The following is a 22,984-nucleotide window of genomic DNA, read 5'->3' as shown; positions in this document are numbered from 1 at the left end:
CAAATGTATCATTTCTCCATCTGAGGTGATCGGTTCCGCAGATAATCGTTACGCTTGAATCTTAAGTGCAAATCTGGGAGGTTCAGAAACAAAGCATCAGATTCTCAAAATCTGAACTCTCTGGAATGTGAAACTGAAGGGAGGAGTAAGGATGAGGAAATACTAACCCAGAATACCAAAGAGGCCAAAATTACCAATGAGTGAGGTCAACGTACGTTTCAAAAAGTCACACGCACCACGGTCCCCTCTTCTGCTTTGTTCTGTTTTGCAGCAGAGGCAGTACCCTGACTCAGGGTCTGCCCTGGCCTCCTCCTGGAAGCTTCCTCTACACGTCGATGGGTGTGCTAAGTGTTTTAGCCCTTAGCACCAGTGACTCAGCCGGCAGGGAGAGGCTCCCGGAGGCCGTTAACCCAGACACTATACGCCCCAGTTTAAAGAACACCTGCATTGGCATTTGGGACACAGGGCCAGCTACTAATGGAGGACTTTGCATTCCCTTTGCCACAGTCCCCTGTGTGTCTGTTTCCCTCAGGGACTTCCCAGGGAGGGGGCCTGGCTGGCCAAGGCAGGCTTTCCTGATTTCTTTGCTTATCATCCCTGTCATAGTGCCCCCGATTCCCATCCTGACCCCTAAAATACAGCTCTTCACAGTGTGCAAAGTGCTGTCCAGTTGCTGACCTCTCTTCTACCCTTGCAATGACCCTGTGTGGTAGGCAGGGCATGTACTATTATTTTCAAATTATATATGAAGAAACCAGCTCAAGCCCCACAGCTATTAAGCGGTAGGGGTTTGATTCAGATCACATTTCCGAGTCCTAATCCAGAGTTTGTCCCAGTGCACCAGACTGCCCTCCTCTGCTTTAACCAAAAGAGGGACGGACCCAAGGCAAGCTGTCTCTTCCAAAATGCCAGGCTGCTGAGGGCATCTCTGCAGACAATAGGATAGTCTCTCTTGACACCCTCCCTCCCTTCTGAAACCAAAGCTTTGTTTCTGAACCCAGTCCTATCTCCAACATCACCCTCTGCGTGACAATCTACTTGTTTCCTTATTGCTTTCCAAATCCATAGTCTTTTTTTTTTTTTTAATTCCTATTTTTACTAATTAGGTATCCAGTGATTCTGGGGCAAGGGGGTTATGGGGATACAACATCAAACAGTCAAAGTGCCTTTTGTCACAGAGTTTACATTCTAGGGTCGGGGAGAAGACAATAAGCAAATAAATATTTACTATGAGAGAAGATGGTAAATGCCAGGAAGAAAACAAAGTACAGAAAGGGGACAGGTGCTCCTTTAAGCAAAGAGATCAGAAAGTCCTCTGAGATAAGGTGACTGAGCAGAGGTCTCAGTGAAGGAAGACGGCAAGCCAGGTGAGCAAGTTTTGTGTACAGGGAACAGGAAGTACAAGGAAAGAGCATTCTTGGTTGTTTGAGGTACAGCAAAGAGGTCGGTGTACTTGAAGTGGGAAGACTAGCTTAAGTGATTACCTGGCAGTCTCCTCTGCAGTCCAATGAGTTTGCGGTCAATGAAAGCAAGCGTTTTTGAGGGAGGATAGTACCAATTCCAACAAATCTCTCCTCTCTCTGATTTCTGACTTTTGTCTTTTTATTGAAGTGTCGTTGATCTACTGCGCTGTGTTAGTTTCTGGTGTGCAGCATAGTGACTCAGCTATTCCTGACATTTTGAATATCTCTGTTAGAGCAGTAGGGACAGACTACTTTGTAACATAATTATTTGTGTGTGAGTCCTATCTCTCCTGCCGATGGCAAACTTTGGAGGAAAAAAAAATAAAAGGATTGTATCTTGTTCATTTTTATTTCTTTCACTTCTCAGTGCACATCTGGAGAGAGAATAGGTGCTTAAAAAACATTCATTGCAAAAAGCAGGTAAATCCTTGAGATAGATTTAGACCAGAAGTAAGAAGACATTTGAACAAAATACAGTCCCCTCCAAGCCATCCTCTAGTCATTTTCATTTCAGCCAACTCCATCCTTCCTGTTAGCAGAGCCAAAAATCTTGAGGCCCATCTTTGACTCCTTTCACACTTCATATCCAGTCTATCAGCTGATAGTAAAATCCTGTTAGCTACTCTAAAAATATTCGCATATCCCACCTACCTTTGCACATATTGTGCTCCCATTCTAGGCCAGTTCACTGTCCCCTGTCACCAGAAATAGAACAAGAATCTTCTAACTGGCCTCCCTTTGTCCACTTTGCTCCACGTAGCTATTAAAATGTAAGTCAGATCACGTAACTCTTCTGTTTAAAGCACTCTGCTAACTTGGTTGTGGTGTTATTTATACAATGGAATACTACTCAGACCAAAAAAAAAGAATAAAATAATGCCATTTGCAGCAACACAGATGGACCTAGAGATTGTCATTCTAAGTGAAGTAAGCCAGAAAGAGAAAGAAAAATACCATATGATATCACTCATACGTGGAATCTAAAAAAAGAAGACAAGAGGACACTAATGAACTCATCTACAAAACAGAAACAGACTCGGAGACATAGTAAACAATCTTATGGTTACTGGGGAAAAGGGAGTGGGAAGGGCTAAATTTGAGAGTTTGAGATTTGCAAATATTATCCACTATATATAAAAATAGATTAAAAAAACAAATTTCTTCTGTATAGCACAGGGAACTATATTCAATACCTTGGAATAACCTTTAATGAAAAAGAATATGAAAACGAATATATGTATGTAGGCACATGACTGGGACATTGTTCTGTACATCAGAAATTGACACATGGTAACCGACTGTACTTGAATTAAAAAAAAAACAGAAGTTTGCATTTACTATTAAAGTAAGTAACATAATAATCTTTGTAGGGTGGAGGAAAAAGAAGTGGAATATCATATTTCCCTTTTTTTCTTTTACATTAATATCTCTAAAATCTGAATGCATCTTGCAAGCAAATAGTGAGTCATAGTTTAATTGTATTTTTTTTTTCCTTAGAGGCACATAAAGTAATGATACATCTCAGAGTCAGCAGTTTCTAAAATTTGAGGAAATACAGTAATAATAGCATCCTTAGAAGCATTTATCAAGTGTCAGGCAATGAGATAAGCATTTTCACACTCCTTATTTCATATTTCACACTAATTACCCATTTTAGGAGGTAAGAGTTTAAATAACTGCCCAGGGCCTCTCATTGAGTAAATATTAACTCAGATTAGAATCTGACTCTAAAGACTGGGTGGGACCTCACTAAACTACACAACCTCTGAAACTCAAAAGATTTCAAGTTCACTCCTGGCTCTACCATTCGAACCATGTGGGACCTGAGCAAACTCCATACTTTATTTGGGTCTCCATTTCCTTGTGTGTAGAGCAACGGGCGGAAGTAGACACGCTCTAAGGCAGTGGTTCCCAAAAGCTAGTCCATAAGCTAATTGCTCCGGAGTTGCCTGGGAAGGTTCTAGAATACATGTTTGTCAGCCCCCTCTTAGAGATTTTTCTCTGGCACATCTGAAGCTGAGCCCAGGAACCTGCACATTTCTAAGGTTTCCCAGGTGATTCCGCTGTGCAGCCAGTCTTCGGAACCACAGTGCCCAGATCCCCCCAAGCCTGCACACAGGCTGAGTCTCTGGGGTCACGCTGGAGAGCCAGAGAAGTTCTCACTCACGGTCCCACTGGGCTTTCTTGCTGGCTGTCATGTATCTCTAGTCACCGAGCCATGAGTGTAGTGAGAACTGCTTCTCGGAATATCTCAAGTAAACCAGAAATGGGAAAGGAGGGTCGTGTGGGGTGAATCATGCTATTATTGCAAACAACTTCCCGACCAAGGCACTGCTTATCTTGGGAACAGCAACCAAGACATTTTAACAGAGCCGCTGTGGCTGCGTCTGCCTTCATGAAACATTTCAGTTCTGTTACATCTCCTGGGCTCAGGAATCCTTTCTCTTTTGTGTTCTAACTAAACTCGGGTACCAGCCCCTGGCTCCTCAGCCTCTATAAATAGATTTATCCCACATTCACCTCCTGCATCCTGGAAGTGGGTATTGTCTACAAACCGGGGCGTGTTCCTTGTAAAATAAGTTATTCACTGTTCTTCACTGGAGATTCAATAATGCTGTGAAGGCAATTTAAAAAAAAAAATGGGAGCTTTCCCTATTTAACAGAGAGAGAGGGAGACAGAGAGACTGAGGTCCCCCTAGGACACCCTATTTGGTGTAAAGGAGAACCAGTTCCCTCCCCCAGGGCTCTTGGTGCTCCTTATGTATCACTGTGTTAAAGCTGTGCTCCTCGAGTGTGCTCCCAGGACCAGCAGCAATCACCGTCACCTGCAGACTGGTTAGAAATGCAAATTATCAGTCCCCACCCCAGACCTACTGGATCAGACACTCTGGGGATGGGGCTCAGCAAGCTGACTTTGATGTACATTCAAGTTTGATAACTAGAGGAACTGGGCCACAAGAAGAGGCTTCTATTCTCTGCATAAAGACAGTGCTAAATGGTGGGGGGGAGGGTACAGTGCAGTGGGTAGAGCACATGCTTGGCATGCACGAGGTCCTGGATTCAATCCCCAGTACCTCCATTAAAAAATAAATAAGTAAATAAATCTAATTACCTCTCCCTCAACAAAAAAATAAATAAAAAGACTAAAAAAAAAAAAAGAAACTGCTAAATGGGCCAGAGCTCCCCTCCTCCTCATCCTCTCCAGCCCTTCCATCACACAAAGGGGCTTATGTCAACCATGTGTGGACAGCAGAGTGGCCACAGCATTGATGAGAACTGGAAGGGCTCTCCCTGAGTCAAGAAGGGAGTCTCTGAACCTCTGAACAAATACAGAATTGTTGGAGAGGAGGTGTTCAGGAGGATAAGTGACGCGTTATCCCTGCTGAGAGGCAATCAAAGGGTGAGATGTAAACTTGGCCTCAGAATCATCCAGTCAATCAGCAAATCTCTCACATTTACCTCCCACAGACTTCTGAAGTCCAGCTATTTCTCTCCCTCCCCACTCCTCCTGTGCAGGGCCCAACATCCACCACCTCGTGATTGGTCTGTATAGTGCCTTCCAGCTCGTCTTCCTGGTTCCCCTATTGTCCCTTCTCCATCCAGTAACACGAATGAGCTTCCTAAAGCCTTATTCTGACAGGAACCTTCTAACAGCTTCCCAGGATTCCTAGGACGATGTGACCCTAGAGGTCTACCTGATCAGGCCTCAGGCCACCTCTCTGGCCTCATCTTGGGCCCTCCCAGCCCTTCACTCTCTGAATCCCAGAACACTAGTCTTATCTCACAATGGCACAAAGTACCTTCAAACCTCAAGTTCTCTCTAAGCATGGTGTTCCCTTTGCCTGGAAGGTTCTTCCTTTCTCCTCCTTTGCCTGCTAACTCTTGCTCAACCTTCAGCTCTCAGACCCCAACCCCCTCAACTCAGAGAACTCCTCTGAGCCCCCAGCTAAATGGGGAATCTCTGTTATGCGCTCTTATAATGCACTGGTTTTCTTTACAGCACCCTCACAACTGTAGTATAAATAATTGTCTAATTTTGGTCTCCCCCATAAATCGTACATGTCTTAAGGGCAGAGATCTTGTCTATATTTCTCCCTGTTGTCTCTCCAATTTCTAGTAGGGTGTCCAGCATCAACTGAGTGCTCAATAAATGTCTGTTGAAAAAGTGATAAAAGAGGAGTTTTCTATTGTTCATTATTACAAGACTGAAAAACAAAGACCTGGTAAGTTAGGAAAAGATAGTCCCTACTACTGTCATGTAACCAGACAGCAAATATCTGAGGCCTCCTTACAAGTCTGAGTCATGACATACTTTACTGTAACCTGTCTTTATAACAAGTATATTTATTTAATGACTGTTCATGTATTTATTTAATAAATAAGTTCCTGCTATACATCAGGTACTAGTCTGAAGATACGGTAGTAAACAAGATAGATAAACATGGTTTTTCTCATGGACCTTATCTTTTAGTAGGGGAGACTGATAAAAAATAATAGATTTTTAACAATCAAATAGGCAATCAAATTGTCTATTTGACAATTGCTATTATTAGCCATTACTATTTCAGGTAGTGTGACAAAACTATGGAAAACACTAGAACAATTTTATTTGGGGGATAAAAGTGATGATGGGGGGATGGGGGATTCTTTTAGGTCACAACCTTCACCAGAAATGTTCTGTTTTACTTGTGCTTGTTTAACTCCTTATTGAACCTGTGAGCAATTCTGAAGATAATAATCATATCAGATTCTTTCTTTTCCCCTTTACCACCTGCCAATACAGAGCATCATTAGATGCTCAACACACATTTGGCAAAAGAATAAAGAGGTAGAGAGACGGGTAGATGGATGAAAGGATGAATGCAAGGATGGATGGATGGGAACTGTGAACTTCCCCACATGATGAATTTTTCAGAGATGCTATAATTGTTTCATTTCTCTGCCCCAGAACCTCCCAAAGAAGATACTCAGCCCATGTTTGCTGAAAAATTTCATTTCAGAGGGCAATGCTTTCCCCAACGAGGGTCAAAGTTTGTCGGAGTGAACCCTATCTTGAGCCCAGTTCACAACCATCTCCAGAGGACAGGGAGCAGCAAGGATGCTCTTTCAAGGGCCCTGTGGGCATTGGCCTGAGAGGAAGAGAAGCTCTGGCATGAATATTAGTCAGTGGACGATCCCCAGCTCAAGCCAGAGTAAGGCTCTGGGTCATAAGTATTACAAACCATCTTCAGACAATGGAGCGGAGCTGGAGGTCTACACACCGAGACCAGGGAATGTAAAGATGAGGACAAGGAATTCAGAGACAAGGGCCAGCAAAGCAGCCATTGGGCAGTTTCTTGGTGAATCAGAATTCCCAGGAGCCTCAGAGAAAGGACACAGGAAAACAGACAAGCTGATCCTGGACGGCCTTTTCCATCCTAGCAGGTCTTTGAAACCGGGATGAACCTTGGCCCAGGGCAACCAACGTGGCACTTCTCAGCAGTACCAGTGTGGTTTTCCTATTGAATATGCCTATTTTGGGTAACCTCCTTCTGTGGAAGGGATCCCGGCCAATAGCAAAGACTCAGAACTGCCAAGTAGCCCCAAGTCCTAAATGTCAGGTCTCCTTACCTTTCCCCAAGCCCACTTCAACCTTTCTCAGAGCCCGTCAGTCTGGCTCGGAGCTCCACATCATGAAATATAAAGAAGCATGAAGAGGCAGAGAAGCAGCAAGGGAAGCAGAGACCCTGCAGCAAAGAACTATCCCCTGACTTTGCCTGCTGAGTCGTCCCGGTGGTTTCCTGACGCTTCCGCTACCCACCAATCTCCTGGACAGAGAAGCCAATTCACTTTTCCAGTTTCCCAGAGTGGAAAACTACCAGCACCAACTGCTGCTTGCCCAGGCGGGAGCCCGGTGCGTCCCGAGCTCTGGTAGGGCTGGCAGGCAGGCTGAGGAGCAGCAGCTGCCACCAGGCCCCAGCTTCCAAGAATTATTTTCATACTGTGCTGCCAAAGTTGACAGTCTGAAAGGGCTGCTTGTTCCGTGATGTTTACCATCTCCCTGTTCGCTCCAGACCACAGGATCCCCCATCAATGAGTGTCCTATATGCAGCTTCCAGGAAAACACACACAGGGCACACACGAGGCCTGAAGCATGGAGAGCTGACACCTGGGCCTCCCTGGGCACACAGAAGATAAGACTGACCAGGGTTGGGGAGGGGTGCGGTTATTGGGGTCAACCAGGGGATCCAAGACAGTCCATGGCCCAAAGGAATATTTGCAATCATAGAACTTCAGAGACAGGACTTCAGGCCAATGCCTTCAGGGGCTCCATGTTAAATACCAGAACTTCTAAGGCCCAGAAAGGTGAATTGACTTACTCAAGGATGCACAGCTGGCTAGTGTAACTAGGACTGCAATGCAGATCTCCAGAGCCCTGGTTCCTCTGTCCTCACACCCAGGCTACTGTGACCTAGTTTTTCCAGTTTCAGAAAAGCCAAGGTGGTACAATTAAAGAAGCTGTTGTTAGGGCCCCTTCTGTCCACAAGCTGTACCTCGCAGGCTACTTCAGATTGGTAAACATCTGCATAACAGGGTCTTGCAAGGTGCTGAGGAAAGTTAGGTGGGTTCCTTTAGGTGCAATGAGGCTATGCTGCCAAGGCCTCTTTTCCCCGGATTGAAATTCTCCTTCAGAATAGTCCTTTACAATTGCAGTTTTCTTAAAAACCCAGAAGTCATTCTAGAAACAACTATTGCACAGTTCCAGAAGAGGGGGCTCCCCGATCCAGCTGTATGAGGGTCAGACAAGATACGTCTTCTTCCTGGTTACCGAAGTCAGTGAAGACCTCATAGTAAAACAATGTGCCCTTTCCCTCAAAACGGAGGTAAGTTGAAGGCAGCTGGGTAACCATGAAGTTAGGCATTGGGAAGAAAGCTACAGCATGGTTTAGAATCAAAACCGGTCTATGCTTAAAACTTGATTCTGCCATTTTCAAATCGTGGGACCCCAGGGCGAGTTACTAAGCCTCTCCGAACCTCAATCTCCTAGTCTTTCATAATCCTGCCAAGCAGGGTTGTTGTAGAGATTTAATATAATGTATACAAAGAACTTAGCATGTTTCATAGAAGGCAGTAGGGCTTAACAAATGATCTAGGAGGAGAAGAAGGAATCGTTTGTTTTCAATACTACATCCTTAAACAATTCCGAGGTTTTATGGCCTTAGAAAGATTACTTGAAGTTCAAGCCTCTCAGTTTACTGGTACTAGTAGTACTTGTTTATAAGGATGCTGTAAGGAAATATGAGTTAATCTATGTCAAGTACTTAGATAGTAATGTTTAGAGCAGACTAAAGCTTAGAGTAACGCTTGGAGCAGTAACACTTAATAAAGGTTAGGTGCTATTTATTTTTTAACTATTCTTACTGTGATTCATTCTAAAACAAGAGATTGGAATTGGCTTCTAAAGCTGTACAAGATACTAAATAAACAAATAAGTGAAGAAATGTGGGTCAGGGAAAGAGAACAGGGACAATAAGGGAAGCTGGAGCTAAGGTTAATATCCAAAATATATTAACATTCGGTTCTACACCTTTGGCTGGTGATGGGCCTCAAAGCTGTCTCTGAGCTTCCTAGTAGCCAATTCAAAAAGCAAAGCATAATCAGGTAACACAAATCATAAGGGCAACAAGGTAAAAATTAACTTTTTATTTCTGATTCCAGGTGGGATGCAGTAGCTTGCAGTAACCAACACTGTCCCTGAGAATACCTGGAAGATAAAATTTGTAAATCATTTATTTGCAGGCATCTGATTGCTGCTGAGGTAGTGAGAACAGAGGAAGGCAGAATCTAAGAGTTGAGATGACTTCCATGGTCAGGTTTAGCCATCTGTCAGCTGGGGCCAGGGCAAGAGGCCAGCTCTGGGTTTTGCACTGGTAGAGGGTCACCACAGGACAAAATCTCAGAGCGTCTGAAGTAGACCTGGGATCCTTCTAGCAGGCAGCTTTTTTCTTGCTCAGCACATTTGCCGAACGTCAGGGTTGTGTGGAGAGGCAACATACAGACCTAAGGAGAAACCCTCTGAAAGGCAGAGCTGAGCTCTTGAAAGTCTGACAAAACAAAGATGAGAGTTCAGGACCCACCAGGAAGAGAGGCCACAGAGGAAACACAGGGGTTTTTAAAAAGCAGTGCGTGACCGAGAATTCAAGCTTATGCCTTACCAATTGCCCAGAGCGAAGATATTCTACCCTACCAAGTAAAGGCAGCCCCAAATGCTTTAACTGTTGGCCAATTGAACTTTGGGCTCACATCTTCTTGAGAAAATCCAACATCAAACCCCTTTCTAAAGAGAAGGCCACCCTAGCCTCACAGAAAAGTGGGCCAAGCTAGTTTATGCCTACATGCAGGGCATCTATAGTGGCTGTAAATAAAGAAAAATGTGTTTAAATATACCCAAATTTTTATAAATTTCTTACTCTTGGCATTTCAAGAGAGGAATTCAGATTTATGCTCATAAGAGAAATTAAGGATTAATTTTATTTAATCAAGAACACAGCTAGTAGCCAAAGATACATCATGTTGTTGCTACCATCATTGGGGGTGGTGCTGCTGGTGGTGGTGGTGGTGGTGGTGGTAATAGTACAGCTATCCATCACTACTGAACAAGTTCTTCAATTAAAAAAAAAAAGCTGTAACAAAGTCCTGAATATTGGTCTAACCTACTAAAAATAAACCAATTAATATTGTAGCTCTCTCAAGGTGGATTTAGCCTATCCCCACAGCCAAGGTTCCCTCTGTGCCAGGATAAATCACGTCTCAAGTTAGCAATGCTTTTACATAGAAGATACACTTCACTGTTAGACCCCTGACCATTGCTTCTAGCACCCAAAAGATTAAATCTGAATTCTTCCTTTGAAATGCCAACGGTAAGAACTTTACACAAATCTGGGTGGATTTAAACACATTTTCCCCCATTATTTGTAACTGCTAAAATGTTCTGCCGATAGGTCAAAGCAGGGAGACCTTAGGCTTTTAGGAATAAGCACAGAGGCTGCTCCACCTTTGCCAGGGGAAGGGCTCTCCCAGCCCTCGGACGCCGGAGGCTGGACCTCTTTGCTCTTTACGTGAGTAGCTGCAGCTCAGGGAACGTCAGTCCATCATCCTCCTACTTAGCCCCCCCACCATTTAAAGGGAGGATATTCTATGTCCCCTCCTTAGCTTCCTGACATCGCCAGATCAAGTCTCACATGGAATGATTTATATCCTTTTTTGTAGCAAAAAAAAAAAAGAAACACAGAGAAACCAGGGAGCTTCTTGACTTCCCTTCTTTCCCGCCTTCTCCTTATTCCTCAAACATTTATCAATTTCCTACATAAGCCAAGCACTGTAACAGGTGCTGGTCATGAGTACACATGAGGTCATCACCACACTAAAGAAGACAATGGCCAAAGTCATAAATATCTATGAAGCAGAAAAAAAAAGTTTTATATTTTTAAACAATTCATAACCTCCCACTTAAGCCAGGAAAAAAAAAAAAAAAACCTCATTGTTTTGAATGTCTTAACTTTTACTTTACTTTACTATGTATTCAGTGTCCAAACCACCAAAAAATCCTGGGAGGCCTATCTTGCCACATCCACACTCTTTAGAGGCCTGCTGGCTAGGACCAAGAGCTAAGTCAACAATCAGACTGTTCTCCCCAGAAAAAACACACTGTCATAGATTTGCTTGCCCTGGGCACAGGGCCCTGCATCTCTTGGAGTCAGGATGGCCAGAGGTCGGGGTTGATAGAACCCCTCATTCCCCAAAGGTAACTTGAGTCTCTTTTGGAGACCACAAGGGACCGTAATAGTCACTAATGAGCCCTTTCTCTTTCCTCTGCTTGATAGAAACTATTGTTTTATAGCGTTTGGGTTATTTTAATTTCCTTCTTTTCCAAAAGTAACAAATCACAACCCTTGATATCTGCATATAACTTTCAAATCCCATTGATGTCTGCTACCTCATTTGGTCCCTCTACAGGAACACTATGAAGTGCAGAAAGCAGAGTTTATGCTTCCCATTTAATATGTGAGCAAAGTAAGGCACAGAGATTTACCTAAAGTCAAAAGATGGATAATGACCGAGCTGGAACCAGAATTTAAATCTCTTAATTTCCATTGCCATGGTCCATTCACCACCTAGGTTGTCATCACACTGAGCTTGGTCAGACATACTCCCCACACTGTCTGCAGCGTGAACGTAGGGTCAAGAAGAACCACCAATTTGGGGAACAATCTGGAAAGAGGGCCCAGAGAGGCTTATTGCCTGCTTAAATTTTGTGATGTCCTGATCCAGGACTGGTTGAAACCTTACAGCAAAGGGAACATGCATCCTGGGACGGAGGACATGGCGTGGTATTTTGTTATCACTGGGTAAAGGCAAAGCCTTGATTGGAAAGCACTTGTCACATACTGAGGATCCCAAAATGAAGTGGCTCCTGATTTTGGTGCCACCTTAACCTCATCTTTGCCCTTCGACCCTTCAGCAACAACCATCTCCACACTCTTGTTTTGCTTTTTACATCTCTGTGCCTTTACTTAAGCTTAAATATTCTCCCTTCCTCTTTTCACCCAGCCTGGCCAATCCTTTATCTCTGGCTCACTATCATACCTTCAGTATCTCAACAGCATGACACTGGGGACTTGATGCGACTGAGCAGCACAAACATCCTGTGAGTCTAACATTCCAGGAGGTGATTAGAGCACAGAGGTGGAAAACAGGTTGGCCAGAGGTGGACCACATCCCAGCTCTGCCACTTGGCTAGGTTAATGACCTTGAGTGAGTTACTTAATGTTTCTATGCCTCAGTTTCCCCTCTGTGAAACTGGAATCATGAGACGACCAACTTCATAAGATGATTGTGAAGATTAAATTTGTCGACACTACTTAGAATGGTACCAGGAATATGTTAAGCTCTCATTAAATATTAGTTGCTACCATTTGAAACTTGCATTCTCTTCTCCCCCATTTGGCACAAGTGAGTGCTTAAGGGGCAAATGAGTTTCTGTTATCCCCAGAGAAAGATCCGTTTACTGGCAGGAAGGATACCAGAGGCCACTCTCAGGCTAGACTTGACAAACAAACACAAAAGCAAGAAACAGCCAATCTGGGCAGCAGCTAGCACTGCTCACTTAAGAGAAATTCAACCAGGGAGGTCTCTTCCCAGCCTTTTTATCTCCTCCTGCGGACCCTTCTCAGGCCATACAAACACACACATGCGCAAACACACACACACACACACACACACACACACACTCAGCCTTAGCACCTCAGGCCTGGTTTTGGAAACCCGGAACTAGCACCACATTCTCATTAATAAACCCTCTCAGCACATCTCTGAGGGCATGAATGATGAGAACCCAAGGAAACAAAAGTGATTTTCCAGTTGGTAAATGTATGTAGGTAAAGTAGCAAGTATCAGCCTTGGTGGGAGACAAACTCTGTGCAGAAGGGAACCAGAGCATCTCTAGTGCTTTTTGGTTTCTTTGCAAGGCCGAGTCAGTCCTGAAGGGCTTCTGGCTTTAGCCTTGCTTGCTGAGTGTGCTAGTGAGACCAAGGTTCCAAGAGTGCATCCTACATGATCCTGTGGGCTTTCTCCATTCCTTGGCCTCAGGCTGACCTTCAAACCCAAACTACCTCTCACCTCCATAAATGCACATTGGAATTTGCAGAAAGGAAACCATAAGGCTGCACAGCTATACATGATTATTGGGGAAAGGTAATTTCATCAACTGGCTCCCAGTGGGGTGGGTATCTGATGGAAGGAAACTGGGCAGGGAAACAGGAGCCATGAGTCCCTGCTTTACCACTAGCTTTGTGTGCGGTCATGGACAAACCACTCACCCACTTCGACAACCAGTTCCTTTACCGGTAACATGAGGAAGAAGGACTTAAGTATCTCTAAGGTCCATTGCAACATGAATAGCCTAGAATTCTAGGTCCCTAAACCCTAAGAACTCACTGAATATCGATGCTTAAAAAAAAATGTGATGAACATAAAATAAATTTGGAGTCATCAGGAGAAGAACTCCCCTCTGAACCCCAATCCCTTAGTGTCTTTGTTTCTCCTTTCAAAGTGGGAACATTCTAGACACCAAAGGAGGACATCCTCACCGCAGGGCTCTGAACTGCTACAAGCTGCCTACTTCCCACAAGGGAAAAATGCAGAATGGAAGTGGGAAGTCCCAGCACTGCCCTGCCCTGGCTCTCCACCATGGATCCTCAATGCCTGGGCTGCCTGTTGGGGAGAATGGGGTATTTCTCCCTTTTCCAAGTGCAAGGAGTTGTCATGAACCAAGTCAGGAGAGTGGCACCAACTGCCCCTGTGCTCTTAACAGGTTACTTACATCCATTCTTCCACCTGGAAATCTGTGTGTTTCTGGGTGCTCAATGGCCACTGAAACACTGATTTTATACCCCGTGGAGAAGACTGACCCTGGTGGCTGATCAAACAGCTATAATAGCTTGGCGTATTCTGTACTTCATTGTGGAGTCTGGAGACTTCTCTACCCCATGGAGGTCCTCGGCTCTTCCATTAAGTCCAGGAGCCTCAGCCCAAGTTGGGCAAGAGGGTCCTTGACTAATGGACTCTACAGGAGGATGGAAAGCTGCCCCTTTGGGTCCCTCACTCATCACCCTCCTCCAGGCAGCCTACCATGTACCCTCCCTCCCTCCTAGACCTTGCAGATGCTATTTCTTCTGTTTAAGAGGCTTCTTCTTGGACCCACCTCTAGAGAAAAAAAATGCCCTAGAGCAGGTGGCTTGTGGTACAATGAAGCTCCTGCAGGCGAGGCTGTGGCAGGGTTTCAACCTGTCACGAGGGAGCATTTTAGGCTTTAAATTAGAAAAATATTCCTCAGCTAACTCCTATGTGCTTAGCCTCAAAGTCAAGGTTCTCAAGACATTCAGACTTTAGATCCCTGAGCCTGGGAAGTGGCAGGGTGTTGGGAACAAATGGTCTTTCTTACGAAGAACAGCCACGCAAGTTCAGGGACCCTCTTTCCAAGCCCAGAGCCCATCAATATCTTCCAATCTGGACAGCAAAGCTCCCACACCACCAAATTACAGTAAATTTGTGACAAAGGGTCTCACAGATTATCTCATCCAACTTCATCTCACTGCTGGTGAAAGGATTAAGGAAGTGCAAAGAGAAGTATAACGACATACTCTGTGTCATACAACTAATGTATGACCAAGCCAGGATTGTAACTAGGGTTGTTCTCAAAATAATTTTCCAAGTGGGTTAAATATTATTTTCCAAGTGAACTGCAAACCATTCATTAGAATGTTCTAGTAACATCCAATTTTTTTGTTGATTTGTAGAGATGCTTTTCAGAAATTGTTGGTGCAATTCTTTGAGGCAGATGCCAATAGCTAAATGATACTCCTGAGCCATGATTTTGACAGAGGGGACTGCCTCAGACTTTTCCAATGACTTCCTACTTGAATTGACAGTCAGTAGGTGCCAATCCCTGATGCACTGCTGCAGCTGGAAGATGGGGAGGCGTACTGCCCACACTTCCAGACCATGTACACACACCTGTATGCCAGTATTTCCCACATGGACTTGCACAGCTTCCATTGCAGCCCCTCGTGACAGTGCCAGTTTCAACACTGCTCTTACTGGAAATGCCACTAACATCACCTGACCCACCACCTGCTTTGCTGCCACTTTCAAAGCTCCAGTGCTATAGACCAGAGAGCCGACAGCCCCACTGCCATCAGACCTTGACCTATGTCACATGAGCACTATGCTGCTGCCTCCATGGGGGTGGCACCTGCAGGAGACTCATGCTCTCAAACTATAGAGAATTTCTCTGTATATCAACATTAGTCACCCCCTGTTGGCATCTGCTGATTTCTCTAGATTAAAACTTATACATATTCAATATCCTTATTATGAATCCATCATATTAAGACAGAAGGCTCACTGACCAATGCTCATGGTGAAATGTTCAAAATGAGCTTAAATCAATATTTGTTTTAGACTTTATACGGTAATTGAATTTAATGCTTAGCCCAGTTACTATCTGCCAAACAGTATTTGCACTTAATAATCAATTAAAATATATTTCAATATTTTAACAATTCATAATTTAACATTTATATAATTTATAACATATGTAATTTATCATAATTTATTTATATTTAACAACAATTCAGTCATTCAACAATATTTTAACAATGACTGTGTATAAGATTTGTTTATAACCCAGGTCTCCTGATTTAACTCCAACATTTCACTTATTTATGCCATACGGCCAGCCTGTGGAGGACAGAAATCTAACTGGCAAGAATTTACTTTTTTACTTTCAGTCTTTCAGTAACATCAGTAAGGACTTCTGAAAAGTCACCCTTAAATTAACTGCATTTATTATGTACCTACCCCATGTCCATCATTGTGCCAGTCACAATCCTCCATAAGCCCGAAGCCTTGTGACTAGACTCACCAATCACAGCTTCCCACTGCCTGGCCCCAGCTTAACTTAGTGAAATACAAGAAATGGAAGAGAGAAGGACTATGCCTTCAACACACCTCAAACATTCCATGTTCCTTTAAAGAGTTTTGCAAGTCAAGACCTTTATTTCTTTTTCCTCAGCAGAAAGAGCCGATAGAAATAGTTGATGCCAGGAACAGAGGGAGAAATGTTCTACAGATAACTGCCTGTCTCCTGCTCCAGGGCTCCAGCAGTGCTGTCTAACACATAAGGCTAGCTCTCTTGGCTTAGTCATGTCATGAGGATATCCTCATGTCATACCAGGCTCCATGAGTGAGCCTAGCATCAAAACATCCTACCATTTGTGCACTTTTACCGACTCTTCCTTGGAGACCAGAGCAGAGAGAATGACACTTGTTAAATGGCTTATTAAACGTACTAGGACGCAACCAAACTTCAACTAGGTGAGAATAGCACAAAGCAGAAAAATGAAACAATGGTGTCAAAGTTCAGATCTGAGATGCACCAACAAATGGTAGAGCACCTGCCTAGCATGCACGATGTGCTGGGTTCGATCCCTGGTACCTCTGTTAAAGAATAAATACATAAAGATAAATAAACCTAATTTTCTTCCTCCCCCCAAAAACAAACAAAAAAAGAAAGTAATAAGGCACTGAATTTATTTAACTAATTGAGCATTGATTTTTAAGGTGTTTTGATTATACCCTGTGACAGTATAAAGAATATCTCATGGAAGTGGAATTTTTGTGAGGGGAAGACGGTGAGCATTTCACAAACGCATGCCCGTGCCATATGAAAAGGAGGAAATGAAAATGCCCTCGGGAATCCAAATTCATGGATGGAGTCCTGGACTCTCATACACTGCCAGGGGTGGGCCGTTGGTAAAAATCACTTTGGAAAACTCCTTGGCAGTTTGAAGAAAAACAGATCATACACAACATATAGCCAAGCAATTGCACTTCTAGGTATGTACCCAGAAGGGCTGAGTATATGCCTCTATCAAAAGACCTTTACGAGAAGGATTGTAGGAGCTTTGTTCATAATGAGCCCAAACTGTAAATGATCCAAACTTCCATCCACGGTAGACTGGATAAATAAAATATTCAAACAAAATAATATTATATAACAATGAAAAAAAATAGTCACCAACTGCATGGAATGACTTGGATGTACATCAGAAACACAATGTTGAATGGAAGAAGCCAGACACAAAAGAGTACTTACGCGTCCTCTGATTCCACTTACATAAAGTACAAGAACAGGCAAAACTAATTTATGTCGTCAGAAATCAGAATAATGACTACCCTTCCGGTGAGGGTGGGGAAGAGAGCAGGAGGAGAGCTTCTGAAGTGCTGACACAGCTCTGGTTCCTAATCTGAACACTGCTTAGGTGGACGTGCTCAGTGTGTACAAGTCATCACGTGGACCACTTGTGCCATACACATATTCGTGGCAAAATGAAAAAAACGACTCCAATCTATCACACTTCCCTGTGTTCAACCTTCCCTGTGTAATTTTTTGTGCCCTCTCACTCTGGCTCTGGGCTTAGCCATGTGACTTGCTTCAGCCAATGAGATCTCAGCAAACATGATTTAAGCAGGGACTTGAAAAATGCAGCATGTTTTCCCGTCTGCTCTTCCTGTGTAATTTCCATTAAAACTTATCTATGCTAATCTGCTGGAGGAGAGCAGAGTGAAATTTCCCCAGTCATCAGAGCCAAGGTTATCCTTGATGAGCCAGTAAATAACCGGCTGATTCCCAGATACATGCATGAATCCAGAGACCAGAAGAACAGTCCAACCAAGACTAATCTGAATCACCAACTTTGCATGGGTTGTTAAGTGGCATTACTGTGGTAATAGACAAGTGATACAACTATATACTTCAGTTTAAAGTTAAAATACATATGTAATAAAAAAGTTGGGAAGAGGGGACTAACATAATTATTTTTGAGCATGGCCACTCCCTGTAGGAAAGAGAAACTGCCTGAGATCCTATAAGACCAGGGTCCCAAAAGCATACTATGACATCCAAGCAAAATACAAGCCTTAACCAGCCAAAAATAACTGGAAAACCAATCTACAGAAATTCTCCAAGGCATCTACAAAGTCTCTCCTTCTGTTTTCCAGCAGATGCAAAAGCAAATGGTTGCTTCTTCCACCTCCTATTTAAAAAAATTTTCCTTTCACTCCACTCTACTCCATATAAGAAGCCCTTTCACAATATTCAATATGTTATATAGAGAGTATATTAATTTCTGTTCCTACTATGGCCATGTTTTACCATGGACATTAAGTTAAAGGGGAGGGAAGGGGGAATGACCCTTTGGACCCCTTAGCAGTGCCCTTCCCAGCGTAAACACTGTTGGCTTTGCATGTTGAGCTGGTCTTCCAGCATGTGGCTGAGCAATGGCTGTGTTACCTGGATTAACCTGAGCTTTTGCAGAACCCAAGATAGGCAGCAGCAGGAGCAGCACCGAGGGCATTCTGGGAATCAGGATCATCTCAGAAGATGGTGTTGGAACTGGAGCCTGCAGCCCAGCAAAAATGCAGGAAAACAAGAAAGAGAAGCAGAGGAAATGAGTGAGGCAGATACTGTTAACATGAAGGAACACAAGTTGCACAATTATCTTTGTGTTCTTACAGTGTTCATTTCTATATTTAGAACTTCAAATTATAGACTTTGATAGTTGAATGGGCCATTCAATAGTCACATAATAGAAGAATTTTAAAACTCTGAGACATTCAATAGTTATGTAAGACAAGAATTTTCAAACTCTTATTAGACCATGCACTCATGGAATTAAAATGAACAAAACTACAGGCAGGTAACAAAGTTTTACTAAGATAGATACTTACCCAAATTGTCAATGGTGATAAAGTAAAGCTTATGTTTATGATGCTTTCATAATTTTGACATTGATTCCAGTATGAAACCAAGAAAAACATTCAATGATGTTAATGTGCTTGCCTTTCAGAACATGCAAGGTCAATATTTATCCTAATTTATTAGCTCTGGAGTGGTACCTGGGATTCTGTATTTTTAGGTTCCCCCAGTATAATCCATGTGGTAATGGATTAGAGTTGAGACATCAGTATGAACTCGTTTAGTTTAATAGAGATATAGATGGCTACATATGGAAATATTTATAGATACGTGGGTACACAGGTTAGCACACACACATATATCTATCTCCTTGCTATATCAGCTAAAAGGGTCCAGAAATAATGACACTCAAGAGCAACGAGCAAACCTAGCGCCCAGATCTTGATTTCTAATACCATTCTCCAATAAAAGGAACCAGAGCTCCTTGGAGAAACTGCTGATCCCAGAGCTGGGACAGACGATTTTGGAGCATCTTTTAGTGCCAGATAAGCATAGAGAATATTTTAGTGCCTCAAATTGAGAAAGTACACATACCAAAAAAAAAAAAAAAAAAAAAAAAAAAAAGATGGGGACATGTCAAAGGAATGCAAAAGCCAACAGAAAGAGTTCCCAATGGCCAAAGCTGCAACAAATTTAAGCAACAAAATAAAGCAGTACTGGATTATAACTCACATATAAAATATTTACAGTGAGATAAATAAATGATTGAATAAATAAATGGGAAAGGATAGACAAATTTTCCTTGCAAAATAATTCTAAATAAATTATGGAGATACTCTCTGCTCCTAAAGAGGTGGTGCATAACCACCCCTCCTACGCCCCACACCCTACTCCTTAAGTGTGAGCTGCACAGAGTGATTTTCTTCCAGAGTATAGTATGGAAATGGAGAAAGTAACCTTTCAGTAGAGAAACATAACAAACACTACCTCAGGTCAGGTGATCAAGATTAGCATCAACTTTGATAAGTGTGTATCCTTGATACGATGTGATGAAAATGGCAGTCTCTGAGGTCTTTCTCCCCAAAACCCACTACTCCAGTCTATTCATGAGGAAACCATCAGACAGATCCCAACTGAGGGACAGTCTACAAAGTTCCTGATGCATTATCCTCAGTACTGTCATGGTCACCAAAGACTAGAAAGTCCCAAAACTGTCACAGCTAAGGGAGCCTAAGAAGACACGACAAATAAGTGTAATGTGACATCCTGGATGGGATCCTGGAACAGAAAAAGGACACTGGGGAAAACTGAGGAAATCTGAATAAAGCATAGACTTCAGTTAATAATAACATATTATAATTGGTTCATTAACTATGACCAATGTACTATACTAATGTAAGATGTTAATAATATGGAAAACTGAGTATTGGGTAAATAGGAATTGTGTGTACCATCCTTGCAATGATTCTATAAATATAAAACTGTTCAAGAATAAAAAGTTTATTAAAAAAGAAAGTTTCTTCTAGGTGACAATAATAATCGACAAGTGTTGGATCCACCATTAGAAAAAATACGTAATACAAAATTATAAAGGGAGATGAAATTCCTTGAAGCTGGGGTGATGAGAGAAGGTTCCATGAGGAGATCAGTGCCTGATCAGATTCTTGAAGGATGAATAAGATTTTAATGGGCAATAACTGGAATGTAGTAAATAACAGGATGACATAGCAAAGATATTCTTTTGAGGAAGCAGAAGCTTTCTATAGTGTTTTCTAAGCAGTTGAACTCTGACCCACCCAAAGTGGTACGGGGAAAAAAAGGTATTCAAATAGTTCTGCCTGAAGAGGATGAAACCAAAATTAACCAAACACAAAAGACTTAAAGTAGCCCCAAGGAAGGGAGCAGGGGTAAGTGACCACAGACCTCAAAGGGTGATGGGCATAGTTTCATGGCACTGATTTGGATTTTTATATGTCTCGGTGCCTACTCACTGCCAACAGCAGGACCACTGTGTTTCCATAAATGAGTCCACAAACAAACACGCTTAGAAAAAGAAACACACAGGCCGGCCTTGGAGACACTGGTCTTGGCTGTAGTCTCGCGCTAGCCCACAGCCATGATCCAGGATGTCCTTCTACAAAGGCCTGAGCTCCTTGTGAGCAGCCATTCAGCCTTGTGAGCACTGCCTTGGCAAGCCACCCTCTCCTAGAAGCCTTTTGAAGAACAGTCCTACAATTACCTCCTTGTGGGTTTTCTGCCATTACTTTCTCCCCTCCATAACCTTCCCCAGAGGGAAGTTCCTTCTTCAAGGAATGTCTCCTACACCTCATTCCCTTCACACATTGAATTTGCTTCTATTAGGTCCTCCATAACATTGTTCTAAAATTATCCATTTCATCATTAGCTTCAAAATGGCTCATTCTCGTAATTCCAAAAGAATACTTTATCTCTTGTACAAAGTAGGTGCTCAAAAACGGTTTTTAACTGAACTAACCAGAACTTACAAGTTGCTAGAAAAGGGTTGACTGAATTTCCTTTTTGAAACTGTTACTTGGTTTCAGGCTGTGAATCTCCAATACCAGTGGTTATTTCTGCTTTGTTTACTTAAAATTAGGATGTCCAGCAGCTAACAAACACAAAAGAACCATCAATAAGCCTAGAAGTACTATAGCTACACCATGTACATCTAACACGTGCCCAGGACTATCTCATGTAATATTCACAGTAACCCAATGAGGGTTGTTCTCATCAATAAGGTAACTGAGGAGGAAGAGGTGAAACTGATGTGGTTACACAGTTGACAGGCTCACACACGAACCCAGGGTTTGTATTACTCCAAAGTCCACTTAGGTTGTTCTGTTGTTCTTTGTTCTGTTTTCATTTTTGCTTATCATCATACCACACACTCCTTTAATCTGGCCTCTGCCTACCTCACCAGAGCTAAACTCCTGCTCCACCTTTCAACTTCGGTCACATTCAGACTTCTTCCATTTCCTACTGCCCCAGGACCTCTGTCAAAAAGTTCCTTTCCTCTCTTTGTCCAGTTCAAATCCCCATTTAGTGGTCACTTCCTTAGTGAAATATTCTCTGACCTTCCTGATTGTGCGAGCACTGAAAGCATTTTATAATTTTTCTACATAGAAGTGATCATAGTTTCTAATTATGTATCCATCACTGTGGTTGTCTAGTTAGTGTCTGCACCCCCGCAAACCCCATGCTTACTGTACTCATTGCATTTTCAGCACTTACCAGAGTGCGAGACAAACAGTTGCAGAATGAATTAATGATTGTCTTCAGCCACATATTCAGTGATTGTATCTGGCTGTTCTAAATTCCATATCCTAAAAGGAAGTATCCCCAAAGCTTATGATAACTAGACAGCACTCTTTTCTGCCTCTTTGAATAAATCTTCCCAAGGGTTCAATACTTAAGCAATATGACATGTGAACAGAACCCATAAATATACATGAAAGAATTTCAAGAAGATGGAAGGCCCTTCTCTACCCACTTCTTTGGTTAATAGTACAATCTCCTTCAACAGAAAAGTGTATTCAACCTTAAAAATAAAACTCAAAATGCATATACCCCCTGTCAAGTCACTGGCTGTCATTCATTCATACAGCAACGATTTTTCCAAAAGTCTCGTACATGTTGTTCTAGGTGCTAAAAAAGGCAGAGAAGACTCCTGCGATTGTGGTGCTTATAATATATAAGCAAACAAGCAAATAAATAAGAAATCTAAAGAGACATATGTACCATGAAGACAATAAAATGTAGCAATGCGACGACGAGTGAATGAGGGCCATTTCAGGTTAAGACGGTCAGGAAAGACCCCTCTGAATATGGAATTGGCAAAGAAATAAACAGAACAATGAAGAGAATGGGCAATACTCATATATACAAGAAAAGACTCACATATATAAGTAGGAACTTTCTATATGAGAAAAGGGGCATTTAGCATTGGTGAAAAGTTTCAGGTGATTCAACAGCCTTTTCAAAAACAAAGAAAGGTATGTTCACACTGCCCCCGCCAAAATAGAGTCCAAAATGTAAAATCAGAACTATAAAAGTATTTCTAGAAAATGCTGAGAATCTGCTGTGAGCTAAAGGAAGACCTGCATAAGTAAGACATAAAAAGCAAAATTAGCAAGTGAAAAGAATGATACATTTTTCAACAAAATTCAAAACATCTTTGAAATGAAAGACATCATTAACTTAACAG

The 22,984-nt window shown here is 42.5% G+C and overlaps 1 protein-coding gene across 7 annotated transcripts in view; it reads right to left on the bottom strand.

Annotated features, from left to right (window-relative positions):
* DDR2 (discoidin domain receptor tyrosine kinase 2) overlaps positions 1-22,984 on the bottom strand; it is a 133,557-nt gene that overhangs the window by 43,273 nt on the left and 67,300 nt on the right. For 6 of the 7 annotated variants that reach the window (XM_045515837.2, XM_010953779.3, XM_045515839.2 and 3 more), the window contains one exon: positions 18,358-18,466. The exons of the other annotated variant lie outside the window; for it this stretch is intronic. In XM_045515837.2, coding sequence (XP_045371793.1) covers positions 18,358-18,466 — 109 coding nt within the window. The remainder of the gene's footprint in view (positions 1-18,357; positions 18,467-22,984) is intronic. 7 annotated transcript variants of the gene reach the window in all.

This window comes from Camelus bactrianus, chromosome 21 (genome assembly GCF_048773025.1).
Source record: "Camelus bactrianus isolate YW-2024 breed Bactrian camel chromosome 21, ASM4877302v1, whole genome shotgun sequence".
Taxonomy (NCBI): domain Eukaryota; kingdom Metazoa; phylum Chordata; class Mammalia; order Artiodactyla; family Camelidae; genus Camelus; species Camelus bactrianus.
This window is presented reverse-complemented; position numbering and strand designations above follow the sequence as displayed.